This window comes from Danio rerio, chromosome 8 (assembly GCF_052040795.2).
Source record: "Danio rerio strain M-AB ecotype USA chromosome 8, GRCz13ab, whole genome shotgun sequence".
Classification (NCBI taxonomy): Eukaryota; Metazoa; Chordata; class Actinopteri; order Cypriniformes; family Danionidae; genus Danio; species Danio rerio.
In genome coordinates, this window is record NC_141028.1 from 19,390,906 (window position 1) to 19,412,198 (window position 21,293).

Here is a 21,293-nt window from a genome sequence, read left to right on the forward strand (position 1 = left end):
TTTTAATCAATTGATATGAATGATAAAAACTAGCACTTGCTATTTCAAAAAGTTGTTTTTTTTCTGAATAACAGTTTTTAGCATAACAAAAATATTAAAGCTGTAGGTTCAGTTGGGCTGAGACAAGGACAATTACATGTGTACATTTGTAAAGTGAAATCAACCATTAGTCCTTTTTAGACATTTTTAGGATGAAATTCTTTTTATTCACTGTATTAATGTTTTTATTTCAGGGACAGATAATGTATGTTCATGGTAGAATGTCCCTCCTATTTCAGGATGCACAACATAGAAATTTTGGCTGATACCGATATCTCTTTATTTTTGGAAGCTGATAACCAGTATATAGGCCTATAATTATAAACCCTGATATAACTTTTTTCTAACCCTGATTATAAAAGCAAAATAAAGTGGACAACTTATTATATTTTGGATAACTTATTGGATAACTTACTGAATATAAGTGGATAACTTATTATATTTTACAGCCTTGACTGCACAAAATGAGACATCTACATCTTTCTTTTGCTAAAATAATTTACAAATAGTAATTCTGATGTCCTCTTTCTAATCACTGAATATCACACTAATACACTTATAGTGCAGACATATTGTCTTTCCTCTGGCAAAAAAAAAAAAAAAACCTTTCCAAAGTGCCCATTTTCTCTGTAAAACATGTCAATTACGATGAAAAAGCAGATATTTAATCCAAAGCATATTATTCAAGATCAAGGGGTCAATACTGACATAATGTTGACTTAATGGTCTAACGGTAAAATTGCTGGAACTTAATAATAATGTGTTAATAACAATAATGTAATAATGTGTCTAATAAAACAAAATAAAATGAGCAACAGATTGTGTTTCTTCTGTGTGGAGTTTGCATGTTCTCCCCGTGTTCACGTGGGTTTCCTCCGGGTGCTCCGGATTCCACTACAAGTCTAAAAACATGTGCTATAGTTGATTTAGGTAAGCTACATTGTTCTTAGTGTATGTGTGTGAATAAGTGTGGATGGATGTTTCCCAGTAATGGGTTGCAGCTGGAAGGGCATTCGCTGTGTAAACCATATGCTGGATAAGTTGGTGGTTCATTCCGCTGTGGTGACCCTAGATTAATAAAGGGACTAAGCCGAAAGGAAAATTAATGAATGACTATGTTCCTGTGCTTTACAGGTAAACATGTTGTATAAAAATGTACTTCAGTAAGAACTCTGAATGGTCGTGCACCCCACCGGCATATGTCTAATAAATCAATTTAACTAATTGTGAATCTGAAAATGAAATATAATTTGTTAACCGCAATGTGAAATGATTTGAAAACCGCAACATGATTCATGTGGGCCACCGACTAGCACGCCATTGTTAGCGCTTGACAGCAGAGGCTCCAGCGAGAGAAAGCGCGGGGGAAGGGAGCTGTTGAACAGAGACAGACATTCTTTTGTTACCTGTTCAGCATACCAAAATAGCCTGCAGGCTTTAAGGCTGGAACTGATACACTGCGTCCCTTAATCAAAGAACAAAATGACAAGCTTTCTGTGTCACGCCTAGCACTGCCTCTCCACTACAGCCGCAGGGCTTTAACTGGCAGCCATCTTTAGCAACACAAACCAGGAAGTGGGGAAGCGATTATTTTGTTGTGTCTGAGGCAAAGAAGTCAATTTTTCAAACGTATTCAGAAAATGTGTGAGGAGAAAACAAAAGTTAGCATTAGCTTAAGTACTGAAATACTATTGACAGACGCCTGAGAACACACGCTGACGTATCAACAAGCGGAACCATTCCCTTGCAGATGTTAAGTGAATATTAACACAACAGTTTGTGATTTTAAAAGTGAATAGTGCTATTTGAATGTAAAATGTGACCATTTGTGTGGCTTCTCTGTTAATGCTACATTATAAAGCAATAAACAGTAACTATAGAAATAAGTACTGTATATTGGCATCTACAACAACATTCATTTTCTTTTCGGCTCACCACAGCGGAATGAACCCCCAACTTATCCAGCATATCTTTTACGCAGCAGATGTCCTGCAACCCATTACTGGGAAATCTACAACATACTTAAAAAAAAGAAAAACACAACTACATTTTACCAGGGTATTTGTAGTAAAACTGTAATTATACAAATGGAAATTACATACTAAAACATGTTTACTACAACTTTACTGTAATAAAACTATGATTAATCTTTGTAAGGGACAAATTGCAGTTATGTCATCTACAATTTTAGCATTCAAGCTTATTTTAGGGTGTTGTTTTAATTGACTGTCTGTGTTTGTTTATAGTTCATCGGCTGGATACATTCAGAACCAACAATGTAATTCCTCAGCTGTGTTGTAACTGTTTAATACTTATTGCAAACCTCCCTATTATTACAACATTAGAATGATTATTAAAACTTTTAACGATGTTGTCCTTGGAAATGGACATTTAGCCTGAGAAAAAATAAAGTGAAGACCAAAGCCAAGACAATAGTCTCAAGTCTGGGCTTTGTCTTTTAGTCTTAGTCCTGTTCCTGAGCTCCAGCTGATTCTTTTTAAGCATGCGAAGGACAAAAGGAGCCTAGTTGAACCTCAGGATGAGAAGTGGGACCTTTGGCGTGCTCTTCATCACCCCAAACACAAAACCCCACTTGTGACCATGAGTGTCCCTCAACATTAGGTCCGCACCCTCCCTTTATTTATCATTCACACGAGCACAAAATGACACAAAAAGACTGATTTGCCTCCTGAAGAAATGCAAACACGCAGGAGACATCAATGGCAGAGCCGTGCTGTGTTTCAGACCGCAGCGTTGTGGTTGTTCATTTAGCCGGGTGTGAGAACAAGTCTTTGTGTGGTTAGACTGACTAACATTCACACACACACGCACAAGCACACACTCGCGCTCTGCCCCAGTTGTGTGGCCTGTAATCTTGTAATTCTTGGCCTGTGGCCTGTAAAAGGTCAACTTTGAAACAAGATTACTGTGTGTTCTGTGGTCAGGGTTTCACCTGAGTGATGTCATGGTGGAACCGACACGTCTGCTAACTCAGATGCTACTCACCTTTTAGTAAACAAAAGCGTAACCTTGTTTTCTTTGAAAGGCTGCCAGTGTCGGGTAGCTTTGATGTGTTTCTACCACAGAAAAAAAGTGGTTCGGGGTTAGTTTTCCAGTCTGGAAAGTCCGAAACACAATGAAAGTAGATGATCAGTAGAGGATCAATTCTAATATACAAATTTACATTAAAAAAAAAATCCATATTTTGACAGTAAATCCAGCTATTAATATAAAATTTGTTTTTCCCATGTGAATCAATGTGTAGCGTTGTTGCCTCACAGCAAGAAGGTTGCTGGATCAAGCCCTGACTAGGTCAGTTGGCATTTCTGTGTGGAGTTTGCATGTTCTTTTTGTGTTTTGCGTGGGTTTCCTCCAGGTGCTTCGGTTTCCCCCACAGTCCAAAGACATGCGCTATAGGTGAATTGAATAAGCTAAATTGGCCATATGAGTGTGAGTGTATGGGTGTTTCCCAGTACTGGGTTGCGGCTGGGAAGGCATCGGCGGTGTAAAACATATGCTAAACAAGCTGGCAGTTCATTCCGCTGTGGCGACCCCTGATAAATAAGGACTTTAAAAAATTAAGGAATGAATGTTCTTCCTTTGTGTTTGACTAAAGCCAGGATACACACAATTTTTTTTTTTTGCTTGTTCAAACTACTTATTTAAAATAGGCTGAATCAACACAATTCTTGAGATTTCATTGGAGCAGCTTAATTTTTTTATGTTGAATCTACATAAATTTGTTAAAAGTGTAACTTAATTGATTTGTGATGGGACAACATTAATTAATTGTGTGGAACCCTGCAGTTTTTACAGTGTATAATTCAAGCTAAATTGAAGAACGAACTGAAGTAATATAATTTGGAACAAAAATCATCCCAAACTAAACATTGTTTAGAGTTAATTCATAACTATTTCCTATAAACTTCTGGCTGTATAGTAAATATGATCTACCTTAGCCTGACTTGAACGCTACTCTCACACAAAACATTCTGTGCTAAGAAGTGTTTTTTTCCAAATATTGCTTAGTGCACTTATAACTGCTGTTTTCTCACCACTGTTACTTTAGTTGCTGCTACTTAGCAAAACAAACGTGCATTGCATATTTACATTTTCATAAACACCTTACTCAGCAGCGTGGGTGATGCCTGGATGTTTGCTAACAGCTAATGGGATGTCTGCTAACATTCTCAAGCACAACTACACAATGAGGCTGGACAATTTACAAACACAGAGCTCAGCATATATAAGTACACCCCTCACAAATATATCTGTTTTTAATAGGAAGCTATACAATATTATATTTGTGCATATACATTAGATTAGTCAGTACTGAAGCCAAATCTGGAGCTTATCTAACAAGATAACTTACGAAAACACCCAAAAATAGAACACCCAAATTTTTGTTATAGAAAAATATTAAATATAAATTTAAAAACTCAAGAGAAGCAAAAAAAAAAAAAAAAATTTAGATAAACTTTGTAAATTGTAATTTTTTCCCCATATTTTTCTTGAATATAATTGTATTATCTTTCAATTTCTAAATATGTTTGGTGACTAAAATATTATTATAATAAATATATTTGTTTAATAAAGCTGTTTTGTTTAAATGCACCAAAATGCATTGGCTATATTCACTGAGAAATGGATAAAAATATTCATTTTCAAAATGAGGTGTACTCAATTACGCACTGTACATGTATTGAATGTGTATTGAGTGTGCATTGTTTGCTTCAGGTTTTATTTCACTCTTAATCACAGTTACATAAAGGCAGAGTAATAAAAAATCTGTTCAAAATTTGGGCATGTTTTCTGTGGGCAGGTTATGTAGGCTATTGAATTGCGTCAACAAGTCAGTGGAAAGGCTGTCACCATCACCGTTTGGATGAAAAAGCGCTTTGAGTGTGTGAATGTGTGGATGGCCTGATTCAATGATGAAGCATTTGGGTGGGTGACAGACGGAGTTATGAGTGAGTAAACGTATTTGATCCGCATTCGTGCTATGAATTGTCCGCTTAATATCTTCCATACCCTGTTGCCAGTCTGGAACTGACATCAGAACAGCAGTCACGATGGCAAACCCGTCATCTGTCTCGCTCTGTAGATGTAGCCAAAAGCGCAGACAGCGGTGTTTCATTCCACTCTCAGCAAACATAACTAGAGGATGGGAGTTGCATATTTTCTAGCCGTGTACTGTAATAGTATGTCTGTCTACTCATTTCAATGTCAAATTACACATTATGGAGTAGGATCCTTCAGTGCAGGGCACACTTCAAAGAACGGCCAGTTATATAAGTCTGACTAACCAAACCAAATTATGGTGCAACGCAAACCAGTGCCACTGGGCCCAGGCGGGTGCTTCATTTAGAACGGGGTGAGGAAGGATGTCGCGTGTCTATTTCTTTCTTTCTTTCTGAGCCTGCAAGGCTTTACATGCTTATAAAAGTCTTTACGAACTTGCATGGTACATGATAAAAATAAAAAAAAACAATAAATGATAGTAAAACTTTAAAAGTAAATATTATAATTCACACCATATTTAGGATTGAACATATATTTATGATAACAATGATTTTCACATAATTATTCATATTTTATGTGTATATAAATATTAATATCAAATATAAAATTTTGTATTTTATATTATACAAAAAACATCTCAATGTTAAAATTTTTGGCCAGAAAAGTATTATTAATTTAAAATGAATAAACTAATGTGTTAATTAATTCATATGAAAATTAAATATCAATTATATATATAAATATATTATTTTATTTTATTATACAAAAACATTTTAACGTCATGTTTTTTTGCGCAAAAAAGTTTTATTAATTTATTTCAAATATCAAATATCAGTTTTATATTTAGATATTTTTTTGCATTTTATAATACACAAAAACATCTCAATATCATATTTTTTTGCCCAGAAAAGTTTTATTAATTTACTTTTAATATCAAATATTAAATATCAATTTTTTATTTATATATTTTTTGCATTTTATATTATACAATTACATCTCAATATCATAATTTTTGCCTAGAAAAAAGTTTTAATAACTTATTTTTAATATCAAATATCAATTTTATATTTATATTTATATATTGTTTGTATTTTATATTATACAAAAGCATCTCAATGTCATAATTTTTGCCCAGAAAAGATTTATTTATTTATTTTATAATATTTTTAGATGCCTGAAGTACTCACTATGACTGCATTTATTTGATTAAAATACAGGATCATTCTGCAATATATTTGACATAATATTCGATATAACATACTAAAAAACATTTTCATTTATAATACATTTCATTTTTGCTCGTTTTTCTGCTGCCAATGCTCTTGAAAACAATATATTATTTTTGGAAACCCTAATACGCTTTTTAAAACTCAGGGTTCCTTGATGAAAGCACAATTTTAAAAAGAATAGCATTACTTTTAATGAGTTTTTCTGCAAACATTATTCCTTCTGGAACTTAATTAGAATTTTAACTGCCAGTTTTAATTATCAATAAAATATGTTTGATTATAAATAATATTTCATTTATTGAATAAAATAATAAATAATTTCTACACAGTGTTACTAAGAATAAAAAAGCATTACTGACAAAAAGAAAAAGTTTATAACATATACAAAAAAAGAGAGAAAATGTCTAATAAATTAAAATTAGGTTTAAATTTAATTATGCAAAACATTATAATAATTTATATCAAATATAATGTATGTAGCGTCATTCAAAATTATGATGTGCAGATGTAAGGAAAGCTGCTATACAGGGTCAGTATGACTCCAAAAAAAAGTGTTTTTTTATAGTCATCCACTTTAAGGAAGTGTCTCTTTATGTGTGTGTTTGTGTGTGTCACGCTGCCTCTGTCAGACAGCCATCTGTCCTATAATAGGTTTAGGGAAGCATCCGATTGGTCAGTGTGCCTGAATAGAGAGGGGTTTGATGAGAAGGGTCATGTGTCGGACTGCTCTTAGACACACAAGCGCACATAAACACACACTGCCAGCTAAAGGCTGACTCACTCTGTCACACAAAGACAATAGGGCTCAGCTGACATAGCAGAAAATCCCAGAGCACACACACCAAAAAACACATATTTAGCTCAGCGATCTTCAATCACAGAGGCAGTCTAAAGAACCGGGCTGCAATTTTCAGATAGAAAATTATTTGTTATTATTTCCATTATTTGTGGCCTTGAAAAAATAAAAACAGCTGAAAAAATCTGACACAAATTCAACAAAAAGGGAAACTATAAAAAAGTGACTTCTTCAATATGACATATTTCAGATTTACTGCTCAATATATATCAATAAACGTGTTTGAATGTATCCATTTGCAATTAATTGGGTTATGAACATTGGACAAGACTAAGATATTATTGGTTCATATCATTTGTCCCCACCCAGACAGCCTTGGTTACATCATCAGTAAACAAAAATCATTTCAGAACTGTGCAATGCAATCAAAATATGAAAGAAAATGTACAAAATCAAACTGTTGATTTTAATAAACATTATTTTTGTGAAGGCAAACTATTTTAGATTAAAGCAGAGAAAGAGGACTTCTCTGCTGAAATGGATGCTGATTCAGTTGCGGGATGAATTTTTCAAAATCCAGGAAAAAGTGTTTCCTTCTCTGCGTGCTTAACTGTCATTAATAATACATATCTGCAGCCGCATGAATGAATGAATACAAAAAAAGCAGGAGCGAACGAGGTGTTATTTATTTAAAGCGAAGAGCGCATGTCCCAGAAATGAACTGCCAGACAGCACGCTGGATCAAGCTCCTTTTCTTTCCCACTTGTTTAGCTAATTCATCCACTCACTTGGACGTGCTATTTGATCCTAACAGTCTGTCTGACATTAAATGTTCATGTCTTTCATTAAGGCGAGACACCGCAGGTGAATAGAATAAAAAATGAAGTATAATTATCTCTGTAGTCCCGTTTGACTGAGTCCATTTAGAATTGCAAACATTTTGTGTACTACAAGTTTTACAAAATGTTGTTTAAATATACAAATGAGGCATTATTTAAAGAAGTATTTGCTGATTCACATACATTTCTAGCACAAAAAAGGTTTTGACAGAGGAGGTTTTGCTAATCGCTTTATATGACTTCATTGATCTGATAATACACTGCAAATTCAATAATGTTGTCCAAACACAAATCAATTAAGTTAACAACAAATATAAATAGATTGAACACAAAGCAATTAAGTTTCCCTAAAAATCTCCAGAATTGTGTTGTTTCAGCTCATTTTAATCAAGTAAATAGAACAAGTAGCACAAATAATTTTTTGAGTGTCCTGCAAACAGCCAGAAAGAAAATGTTGTATAAAATCAGGCATATTATGCATGTATAAACATGTCCCTCTGAAAAACCTTCACCAGATAGGTATGAAAAAGAAACTGAAGTTTGGTATAAAAGCTGCTGAAGTGGAGATTTATGAACTCTAAGTGAAATCTACAGACACAAATTAATAAAGTGCAAAGAGGTTTTCTTTTCATTGACTTGTCAAGTTTCGGCATGTTTCCATTTAGCTGTTTTTCTGAATGAAATCTTAATGAGAACACTGAGATGTGCATACATATTAAAATGCACATAAAAGCGCACAACTTACAACTAGACAGATAAGAAAAAAGTACATACACTGCGATGGAAACTAGGGCTGCATGATACTAAAAATAAAATGATATTTAAAAAAAAATGTTCTGCCATAAATATTGCGATATGGACAGTTTCACAAGATAGTTTGGATTGCAGTATTTGATCGTTTTCTGGGGAGATTAATAAAGGCATGGGTCTGTATAAGATTCTGATGGTATAATAACTTTGGATAAAAATGTCACAGTTTGACGGTATTGTGCTCACTACTCAAAAATACATTCTTTTTAAGACAAAAACTTAAAACATATAGAGATTTCTTTACTTTTTTAAATGGCATCTTTGCATATCTTTTCAACTCCAAAATAAAACATGAACAAAAAAATCTTGTATATATCAATGGAACGATAACAATATTTTGGTTTCAAAACCTTGACTTTTATAAACTGCGATATACCTTGAAAATGGTTATCGTCCCATAGTCCAACAATATTCAGGTACAGAAATTGAATGATAGCAACGCTTTTTTTTTTTAAACTTTACTTTGTTTCATTTCTAGTCCAAATATCTTAAAAGTTCTTAGCTCAAATAAAAACTTTGTTTTGTTTTGAACTTCCAAAGAAATAAGTCGAAATGAAGAGTTTTTCCTGAAAATAGGTCAAATTAAAATGGTAAAAAATACATGTTTTTGCTTTGAAATGTAAATACTTGGATTTTTTTTTTTGCATAAATCATATAAATTCTGTATAGATACAGTAATTCAATACAGTTCTTTGCTCCTGGTCAACTATAATTCCGACTCAACATTGCATATGAATGTGACTGTTGCGAATGTTCACATTGCGATATCAGTGAGAAAAAAGAAAGTCGTGCATTTTTTAGCAAAACCACGTAGCTCATTTAAACAGCGAAAATGGCAGCCCGTCTTTCTGTGGGAACTGGGGCACGATGGTACCCCATTAATAGATAAACCTGCAGTCAGACAACTGAAATGTTGCTTTGGTCATCCTAAAATCCTTGACCGAAAGTCAATCATCAAAGTGGGTGCATATTTTAAGAGCATAACAAATTTTTATTCACCCACTGGATTTAAACGGCGCTTGATTCGCAAATGTTTCATGGAGTTTTTGCCCTTAGATTTAATTGTCATATTTGGAGCTCTTGACAGACGCATGGAAAAAACAGTGTCTCATATTTAACCAAACGTTTATCTCACACCTTACATATTACCGCATCCAGTCTTACATCGACAATCAGAGTAACTGAGGAAATCCCCTGAAACCCATCTATTTTCCCACCCCTCCTCCATGTTAATGCCAGACAGAGAAAAAAAATCTCCCTCCTCCATCCCACACTCCTCTGTCTGCCATCGGCCTCCACCTCCCCCATCCATCCCAATCGCCCAGGTATATGAATACTCTCCCAAAGGCCAGCCAATACAAACACACACACACACACTCAGCGCCCGGGCTGACTGATGTGTGGGGGTTGGTGGAAGGAGTGTGAAAAGAGAAGATGGCCTGTGATGAACCTCTCTCTTTTATCTGTGTTTATCTCCATCTGACATTAATGAGATTTTGGGCTACTGCATCCTGGGGGAGGGCCGGAATGACTAGGAGGCTTAACAAGCGCATGTGATATAATGTCACAACATGGCTTAGGCTATGACGAGGGGAAATTATGTAAGGGAGCATATTAAGGCACTGTTGTTGTTTTCGATTGCAATATAACTGAAATCGAAAGGTTTCTTCGCCTGTGATTGTGTGGGCTGCGAGGGCTTCAGGTTAGCTCTCTTGAGTTGCAGTGCTTTGAGTTTTAAAAACTAGCGAGTTTGCTAGCAGGCAGAGTTTTAACTAGATTAGAACTTCATTAATGGCTAATTAAATTGTCAACATTTAGTAGTATAATTCCCATCAGATTTGGCCAATATTATATTTCTAAGAAGGAAGGGGACTGTTTAGAATTTTGTATATGTTTTATTTTATTATGATTTTATTTTTAATTAAAATAAAAACAAAATCTTTATACAAATAAAAACAAAACTTTTTTTATAAATCAATTAAAACTTAAATAAAAAATACATAAATGTACATAAATTATAAAATTTGTAGTAAAATTTTTTTCATTACATTAATTCATTTTAAAAATATGTATTTTTGACCAAATAATTTCTGGAATATCCTTAAAAAGACTTTGATCTTCATTATTTCAAAATTAATTATTATTTATTATTATTATTATTATTATTATTATTATTATTATTATTATTATTATTATTATTATTATTATTATTATTATTATTATTATTATTATTATTGTTGTTAGACACTGCCTGTGTCTGTTTGCATGTTCTCCCCGTGTCTACAAGGGGTTTCCTCCGGGTGCTCCAACAGTCCTAAGACATGTGCTGTAGGTGAACTGGGTAAGCTAAATTGTCCGTAGTGTATGTTTGTATATCCTGGTCCTCCAGGTTGGGGGTTGAGTGTTGGGCTAACAAACCACCTCATAAAAATTAGATGTTATGAAACACCAATATGGTGCGGCTAAATACCATAATAATAATAATACTTATAATAATAACAAAAATAATATAATAATAATGATGACAACAAAAATTATATAATAATAATAATAATAATAATTATTATTATTATTATTAGTGTTATTATTGTTATTATTATTATATGTGTTGATGTCAATTAAATATTTATTGTTACTACTACACTGTTATTTTTTTATTTATATTTTTATTAATTTGTCACTTTTATTAAACTGCTTATTTATTTAAAATCATAAATATTTTAGAACAGATTAAAAAACTTACAGTTCACAGCCTATTTAATTTTTTGTAAATTAGTTTAAGATTTGGGCTTGAAGTACAGTCTCTTCTCTTTTAGTGTGTACATGGGCATCAATTATTCATATGTCAAAACATTGGAACTTTGCCTATATAAAACACTTCCAGCTGAAAAAAATGGTTGTGAGTTGTGACAACACATTAAATATACTGTTCTTCCATCCCTCACATCCTTATTTTCATTTCAGCAAATTAAATAGGGCACCCAGCGTGAATGAAGCCTATTACTTAAGTATATTTGATCTCACAGGCATCTTTTAAAGTAACTGATAGAAAAAATAAAAGCTAAGAAAGCCATACTTCCCACTGAGGCTGCTAAATAGTGATGAACAGTAAAGCTGAATAAGTGCCATTTTGATTCGAAAATTCAGCTCAAGAGGTGAAAAACTGATCAAATTAGCAAGGATGCAAATAAGCCAAGCGCGAATCTTCACACATGAACTGAACTGTTAATGTAAAAAAAAACGAATGAATTGACTTACATTTGCATTCTATTAGAGCCACAAAAGCAATTACGCTCTCAATTGTTCCAGGGAGATGTTCGCGTCTTATCTCTAAAACAAAGCCACATATTTTCTCTCTTCGCCCGGTTAATCACAGTTATGATCCATCAGTTCGGGCTTGTCGGTGACGGACTCTTTGAAATATCTTAATTAGCACCTAAAGGAGACTCGTTAAAACACTCAGCTGCTGCTCAGTCCTAAAAAAAGAAAAGAAAAAGCCCTGTCGAATTTAATAACCACCCAGAACTACACACAAGTTTTTTTGGGGATTCTGGATCAGTGGGAGGAATGAGCTTTGTTATGAAAGCAACAGATTACTGTGTTTTTTTTCGTAGAGTTTCATACTGTTCGAGATTCTCGTCTGGCAGTCTTGCGCAACAATAAAAATGACCCTTGCGGATATCCAAACAAGAGCCTGTTCATATCAGTAACCGACTGAACAACATGGGCTCCGTTTCTCTGCCTCGCAGGTCTTTGACCTCACGAGTCTAAGTTCTGGAACATACTTACGAAAACTTTGACCTGTGATGTCTCAGAACAGCCGCTCAGCTCGGTTCTTAGACAGATCCTCTGGTTTATATCGTCGGCAGCTGCAAGACTCTCTGTGCCTGTAGAACCCCTTGCATTTCATATAGGGGGGGCAGAGAAATCCGCAAATGCAGCTTTTCGTGCTACGGCCATTGATATGCATACCAGAGGCCAGCTGCTGCTGAGCTGAGTCCAGATGAACCGTCCGCTGTGCATGTGTGTGTGTGTGGCTTAAGAATGATATGCCTGGCGAATGAGACGGGACATACCTAATATCCCCTCCGGGAACTGGCTTCCTCTCCCAAAGCTCTTGCACCCTTTCATTTCTCCATCAGATATCCCAGAATTCTCTGAGGCACTTGGAAGGATGCCACTCTCTCTCTCTCGCTCTCTCTCCGACATAAAAAAAATCACAAGTCAGCCGAACCGAACGCGGAGGACGGAAGTGAGCGAACACGCAAGGTGTTCATCAAGGGCATGATTTAGTCTAAATTACGTAGCTTTGTTTCCAAAGAGTGAACAATTAAGCAAGAAAATGGCTTCAAAGGCTGAGAGCGGTTCTGCTTTAATGACTGGATGATTAGAGAGGTTTACTACCCACTTCCAGCACCTGGGGGGAATTAAAGATCGAGAGAAAGGGAAAAAAAACACAGATGATTGTGGAGGAGACGAGAAGTCAGCAGGGGAAGAGTAATGATAGCGTGCAGGTGCGAGTGTGTGCCGGCAGACGCTCAGCGAATGCGCACGAGAGAGTAAGAGGGCACGCTTCATTCATGCCCATTCATACTTCCATTTACATATTCAGTCTCTCGCTGCACTTTGGGAGTGGCGGTCCTGGAATGCGGCTGTCGCAACTCTGCTTTCCCATCGCTGAGCTGCGGTTTTCCTGCACTGGCGGCAAGAACATGCCGTCTGCCAAAGCTCTCTAAATAACCCCTGATAAAAACGCCTCCACATTTAACAGGAAACTCAGAGGGGGAAATCAAATGCATGACTAAGTGGGAAATGCTCATGATATGGGCTTTTTTTTGTGCTTTCTTTACTACAAAGATGAAAAGCACAGCTATTATTGTCAAGCAAATCTAACCATGCAAATACACATCAATAAATTATGGTAGAGCAATACATGTCAAATGTCTTATGTAAACTTCCACATGTGACATGTTTACACAGATTGACCATTCAAAACCTCAGACTCAACAATAACAAAAACAAAAGTAGAGACGTCAAATAAAAAGTTAAATCAAATACAAAATCAAATATAAAAAACTGTATAATAAATGAGTTCAGAAATGTCAGACAGGGGTATGACCCACATTAATGAAACCACTACAACTAACCTAAAATTGCCAAAAAGGCAGGCAAACCATGAAAGTACTAAACCTCCAAACACACCTCATTCAAGATGATCTTCGGTAACATCCATGATGTGAGATTCTCCACCAATACTCCACTAAAGCACCACCAATCACACGTTCATGGGTTCCCGCTTTTGTTGCCCTATAGCAAAATGGGGGCTCGTCCGGGATGGACAAACAGACAGCTGGACAAACTCAACTGTAAAATGTGTCAACCTTTAACTTTTATTCAATGCATCAGAAACAAAACCAAAAATCTATATTGACTAGGCATGGGATGATAGACGGTTTTAAGGTTTACCGCGGTTTTGAAAAGTCAAGGTTTTAAAATCGTTAAAATGTTCTGCTATACCGCTTCTAGTGTATTCATAATTGATTTTTTAAATTTAACTATTCTATTGAGTTTTTTAGGGCAATAGTATCTCCAGCAGAAAAGGACTCCCCAGATCAAAAGCTACTGGTCAGCCCTTGATTCAGGTAACATCTGAAAAACAAATCGCTTATAAACCAACATCCAAGCATGCTGTATACCTGAACAATGGCTTACTTTATATCTAAAGAAAAGAAAGATATCCAAAGATGCCTAAAGTTTTAAAGAAAATTGTGTTTTTGAAACTAATAAAAACTGCAGAAGTCAATGATTTATTTTAGTTATTTTGCCTGACTTGTTTATTGTTTTAAAATATTTAAAGTGTTAAAATGAAATATATTTCAATGGGGGAAAAAGTTGTTGTTTTTTACCCAGACATTTAAAAAGAACATGTTTTAAAGCAGTAATCACAATACCATTGTATCGTAAAATATAACCTTTTTGTCCATTCAATGCTTCTGCCAGACATATAATGTATGAAAATTGCCTTGATTTTTGGTTTATCTTCACCAAACACTAATTATTTGTGATATATTAACAAGCGTATCATGTAATTACTCATTCCTAATTAATCAAAATGCCTAGCATTGAGTCTATTCGAGGCATTTACTCACCTACAAGGCTTGTTTACAAAGTCTAAAGCGATTTCGTCCTTAATCCACCTAATCATTCAGCACCACTCCTGACAATTACGTCCAGACATTTTTATCAGTATAAAGTAATCATGATAACTCATGAAGCCAACTCAACACCAATGCTTACACTTTGAACCTGTATACTACAGTTCAGCAAGCTCCAGCATTGTTTACCAAGCAGCCAAACTCTTTTGAACCCTCTGAACAAGATCTCAGACAAGTATGACACTACTTTTTTAACCACAGAGTATTAAAAGACCTGAGACAACTTGACAGAAGATAATGGCTAGGTACGTTTTGCGCTTAATTATGAGTGTGTGTATGAGTGAGGAACACAGTACATCCTGTCTTTCTACGTCTTCCGGCTGCAGACTGAAAGCACCAGACAGACATGCTCTCACAAACACTTATACACACACACATATGTTAAAGGAGGTTGAGTAACTACACAGTCTGTGACCTTCCCTCGGCAAGCAGTAGAGAAAGAGGAAGTTTCTTCACCCCACCCAGAGAGAGAGAGTGAGTGAGAGAGAGAGAGAGAGAGAGAGAGAGAGAGAGAGAGAGAGAGAGAGACTGCCAGACTACTTTTCACAGATGAGGAACAGTAAGATCTGTAAATAACTCAGCAAAAACCAAACAGCTCTGTCACAATCACACAGAATATGCTGCCCAGACAAAAACGCTCAAACATACAAACTGCTGTCTAAATCAATTGCATTAGGAATCCTCAGGGCAAATACGTTTGTATTGCAAGGTTGCAATAGCACAATTTAACAGCTGAAAATTATGCTTCGCCATCTTAGGAGTAAATTACATTTTGCAATATATCACAATGTAAAATATTTCTCCACTAAAGCGCCACCAATCACAGGGTTTTTGTTGCTTGATAGCAAAGTGGGGGCTCGTCCGGTTATAAATAAAATTTTACAATTTGTTCATTCATTCATTTTCTTTTAGGCTAAGTCATTTTTTTAATCAGGGGTCGCCAGAGTGGAACATGCAAACTCCACACAGAAATGCCTACTGACCCAGCCCGGGTTCGAACCAGCAACCTTCTTGATGTGAGGTGACTGTGCTACCCACTGCGCCACCTTTTGCAATATATCACAATGTAAAACATTTTACCACCAAAACTCCACTAAAGCACCACCAATCACACATTCATGGATTTTTGTTGCTCGATAGAAAAATGGGGGCTCGTCCGGGATTAAATTACATTTTGCATTATATCACAATGTAAAATATAAATATCTCAACAAAATCTCCTTATTTTTTCTGTTTAAATAAACTGATCCTGAAGATTAAAAATGAAGAATAATCACTACCATTGAATTTGTATAGCACAGTGACATTTGAAATAGGGTTGGGCGATGTTGCAAAAAAAAAAAATGATCACAATATCGTGTTTCATATTATTCGATATTGATAATTAGAATATTTATTGACAAGACATTTAGCAATATTAGGATTTTTTATATTTAACCACTTAATTTTCATTTACCAACATTACTAAGGCAAATAGTTTAAATAGTCAAAAACAGAAATATTTAAACAAAATATCATATTTTTATAATAAAATCAACATACGTGTTGAAGAGACTCTTAAACCCAACAGCCACATTTTAATAAAACTATAGCGCTTTATACCGAAACTACATACCGATATAGACAATGGTGTTCGGTCAATAAATATCCATAACGGTTTTATCACCAAGCCCTAATTTGGAATCGAGCTTGCGTAGCTTCGAGCATTCAAATAGAGTACATTACAGGCCTCAGTCTTACTCTACAAACATCCAAGTCGCAAATGAAATTGTGTGGAAGCCATTATGAAGTCATCAATATCAAATCTCTGACTCTTCCTGGCAAAGGAGTGACCAGGCGGTCGGGCGCATGTAAAAATACACCAAATCTCCCTCTCTCTAGATGGATATACAGATATATTCCACTTCCGATTCCAGACGGTTTGAGAGTGTTCCCTCTTGTGTGTGGTGAGAGGCAGAAAAGCTCTTGAGAGGAATAAAAGCCTGCTGTGGGGGGTCTGATAATGTGATAATGCAGAGAGCTCCGGGACATTTTGGTCTCACTCGAGACCGAGGGAAACAGCTCGATGTTAACGAGGCAGCGTCATTCACTGTAAGGACCCATTCAATCGGCCAAGCACTTATGACACACAACGTCAACGCGAAAACAGACAGAAAACGGGAAAAGTGCGCAAACACACCGAAGACTTCAGTTTGCTCTATTCATACAAGGAAAAGTAACTGGGTGAGAGCTGGATGGTGGGGGAAGGTGATGGAGGGCTGATCACAGAGAGATGGGAGGGAGGAGATGTTGGTGAATGCACCTCTTTGTTGGTTCATATTCCGTTTCCACCACAATACTCCAATCCCTGCATCATCAGCTCCATTCAGGGGAAACAGTTCATGCAAATGACCAGGCCTGCCATTCACTGAGTGTTTGTGTGTGTATTGGAGCAGGAGGGGCACACTACTAAAAAACTTTTCCTCTAATCCTCTGCCTCACAAACAGGACCCTGTCTGCTATAAGAGTCAAGCATTCAAGCCCCAGGGGTAAGAAGAGCCACCACACATGCGAGTAACCCGAGACCAAGACAACCCAAAGCAGATAAACATAAAACAATCAGCCTGAGACTGCTTAATCGCATTGTTCCTGCCAAAAACATCCAGAAATGAACTTTGTGTTGCAAAGCAGCAAACTTGAGAACGTTACCCCCCCCCCCCCCCCCACCCTTCAGCAGCCTTGTGATTACACCCTCAATGGCTCAGTCATTAAAAACACATCCACTGTCAAGTACCTGTGATAGCTAAACGACCCATTTCTGAATTACCATAACATGACGCCGTTGCTGTGGGACATGTGGAAGTCATGCTGGGCTCGAGAGAGACAGATGGAGGAACGAAATGATAAAAACAAGCACTAGACAGACCGAGAGAGAAAGATGAAGACTACAAGCGCCCTGGCCTTTAATGGCTCTAAATGATTGTTTGTTTACACATGCAGCACTGTATCTACTGTAAAGGCCAAAGGGACAGAGGTCACGGCACTGAGGGTTAGTCTTTGGTCAATTATATGCAGTATGCAAACATGCTTTCTGTGATTTCTATTTTTTTTTCTTGGTCAAACTAAATATTTCATTGCAATACACTTAGGCCACTGTGACTGCCACTGTATCCCGATGTCTGACGGCAGAATCCACATCTCACCACCCCCTCCCACCTCCTGGATATCGGGTTGTAACATTTGGACTGGGAAACCAATATCATGATAGTCTCTGGAGCCTGAAGACTGGGTCACCAAAGAACTGACACTCCTGGCTCATTTCCAAGCACTCATCTAAGGAGGGAAGCTGACACTGCTTGGAATATGCCAACGCAAAACCTTAGACATACAAATTTCACCCTGGTGGTGTGGCTTAGTGGTTAAAAGATCTTGTCTGCCAACGGTGAGATTGTTGGTTTGAATACTGGCAGAGGTGATTCAGGAACATTGCAATAGCACTTAACCTCAGGTTGTGCCGAGGGGACTGTCCCTATAAGAAGTGCACTGTACGTCTGCCAAAGAACTACTTACTGTCGAGACTGAAGTTTGTGTCACCAAAGTACTGACACTCCTGGCTGCTTTCCAAGCATTCATCTGATGGCGAATGAATATATGGCAAGCCATTTTCACAATATCTATTTTTTTACTACTAGTGAGTAATCTAAAAGTCACCGCATAGAATATGGTTAAATTTCACTGAAAGCCAGTCCTTAAAGTTTCAATTGCTTCCTTATTTGATGCGATGACTAGTCAGAATAGCTGCATGGTTTTGTGTAATATACAACCCTACAAGTAAGATTAAGAATGTTTAGTAATAACTTGAACACCAGTTCCTGATATGACTAGAATACGATCCAATTTGTTCTGAAAACTGACACACATATGAGCCCAATGACTTCTAGTAAAGCAAAATGAATAACAATACATGATGAACAGCATTTAAAAGTGTCAGTAACGAATGGAAAACATAGTTTAGAAATGAAGTGAATAGTGCACAGATGCAAAAAATAATAGCTATAACCAATTTGAGTAGCAGCATAGAATTAAGCACAATCACACACTTCAAAATGAACGAGGGGGTTTTCTTAGTGTCAAATTTTTTTTGTAATTTTTTTTTGTAATAAGAGTTTACACCATTTTAAAGCTTCTTCATGGAACCACCAATTCCAATAACATCTATTAAGTGAAATTAATTACTTAATACAGTAAATTAATTAAATAGGGAGAGGTATCTAATGAAAAGTTATTCATATAACTGGAAAAGATGGTAGTCACTACTGGCTTACTTTAAAAAGTTAAAGTAAAACTGCTTGTCATGGACCTCTGACACTTGCAGGAGACCCCCCCCCCCCCCCCCCCCCCAAAAAAAAAAAATGTTACACTTCTAGAAGAGAGGATGTAGCGTAAAACGCAACAAATCGACTCACCTGTGATGCTTTCCGCTTGTATTTATTGGAGAAATCAAATTTCTCCTTAATGTCATCCAGGAGCTGCTCCAGACGCGCTTTCTCCTCTTTCCCCGTGTAATCCGGACTCAGGAGCACATACGCCCTCCAGTTGGCCGAGTCAAAGCCCCAATGGCAAGTCCTGTTCTCCAGCGATTTGTGACTGTGCACCACGAATTTATGGGTCGGGTACATGAGCCTGCAGTCCATGCATTGGATGCAGGGCGCGTTGGGACTTGTGTAGAGCTCCGGGACCAGCAGACCCTTACACTTCCCGAAGCACTCGTGGTAGATCTTGAAGCTCTTCTCGGTGAGTTCCAGCTCAATAGAGCCGTACAGCTCCTTCTTGGAGTGCGGCGGGTACGTGCCCCCATAGATGAGCGCGTTGCATAGCCGCTCCGCGTCCGTCTTGGTGATGAGCCCGCAGGACGGCGCGGCAAACGGCAGGATGCCCATCACCTTCAGGATCTCCAGCTGGTCGGCGGTGCAGCGCGAGCAGTAGATGTGCAGGTCGTCGCACACAGAGTTGATCTGCTGGAGCGAGAAATCCCGCAGCACCGTGTTGAGGATCTGCGGCAGGCACAGGCGCTTCTCGCCGCCCACCACGAAGCACGAGATGGTCTCACCCTCCAGGACCGTCTCGCACCTCTCGGTTGAGCGGTCGGACGGGATGAAGAGCGGCCCGGGCATCACCGGAGGAGGCTGCATCGGGGGGAGGTGCAGCACGGGCTCCGGGATGTCTTTACCGTCCTTCTTGAAGAGCAAATCGTGTTGCCACCTGGCCGAGAACGCGGCCGGTCCTCCGAGGGAGATCATGGAGCTCAGGTGAAACTGTTTGAGAGTTTGTTGCAGTCCCGGGTGAGGCTGGAAACTCTGTCGCGCTACTGTTTCCATGTTTCGCGCAGCGCGTTGTCGTTGAAACCAAGTGTCGGGCAAGAAATGCGACTCAAAGGTCCTGGTTCTGCGTCTCTAAATCCAAGTCCGTGAAAACAAGCACAAGAAGGCCCACAGGGCTTCATCAAATCCCCGCTCAGACGAAGGTTTCCACCGGCGCGTCTTCTTCCCCTGCAGCGGGCTCTCTTCTGTCCATATCCACAGACAGAAAACTCAAGTGTAACACGAGCAAAAGCGCGCAAGTTGCAGCAGAACTATCCCACGGAAAGGCCGAACTTGTCCCACGTCAATTTCACGAGTCAAATACACAATCCGCAAACTTTAAATCCGTGTTTTTGCCTGCGAGTAGAGATCGCTGCAGCCGGACACGGCGCGTCGCCTCCGCTCCTCTGCCCCTGCAGTTCAGTATGAGTGAGTCAGTGAGCAGCAGAGTCTCTCTCTCTCTCTCTCTCTCTCTCTCTCTCTCTCTCTCTCTCTCTCTCTCTCTCTCTCTCTCTCTCTCTCTCTCTCTCTCTCTCAGTGTTTGTGTGTGTCTGGCTCAGTCATTGAATCCTAGCCAAGAATGTGACTGACTCCGCAGACTGTGGCTCTTCCAAGAACCATCCTTCACTCCCCACTGCTGTAGAGAGACGGTCACTGTACTTAACACAGTTTTTTTTTACACTTTTAAACAATTTACTGTTAAAGTATTGTCTTATTTTTGGATAGTAATTCATCAACTTTATTTTTTTATTTGTGGATTAAATATTTATTACTTTTTAATTATAGCACTGCAACTATTTATACACTGCTATTAATTATTTCTTAAATTTATTGAACAAAGCTTTGTTTAATGATTGTGATATTTTACTCAAACCAAATAATCTTAAAATAGATTATACAGAAAAAAGGGGAACGAATAAAGAATACAAGAAAGAAAGAAAGAAAACGTTTCTGCATTGCTATTGTATTACATTTATCAAATATATTGAAAGTGTTTATAACAG

General features: G+C 37.3%; 1 protein-coding gene across 4 annotated transcripts in view; it reads right to left on the reverse strand.

Moving 5' to 3' along the window:
• The window catches only part of skia (SKI proto-oncogene a), a 120,546-nt gene extending 99,830 nt beyond the window's left edge, over positions 1 to 20,716 (reverse strand). For 3 of the 4 annotated variants that reach the window (XR_015496807.1, XR_015496808.1, XM_087262731.1), the window contains exon 1: positions 19,396 to 20,716. Coding sequence is in view for 2 of the 4 variants with exons in the window: in XM_087262731.1 (XP_087118857.1) it covers positions 19,396 to 20,307 (912 nt within the window). In the remaining 2 variants the exon portion in view is untranslated. 4 annotated transcript variants of the gene reach the window in all.
• Positions 20,717 to 21,293: the final 577 nt, after the last annotated feature.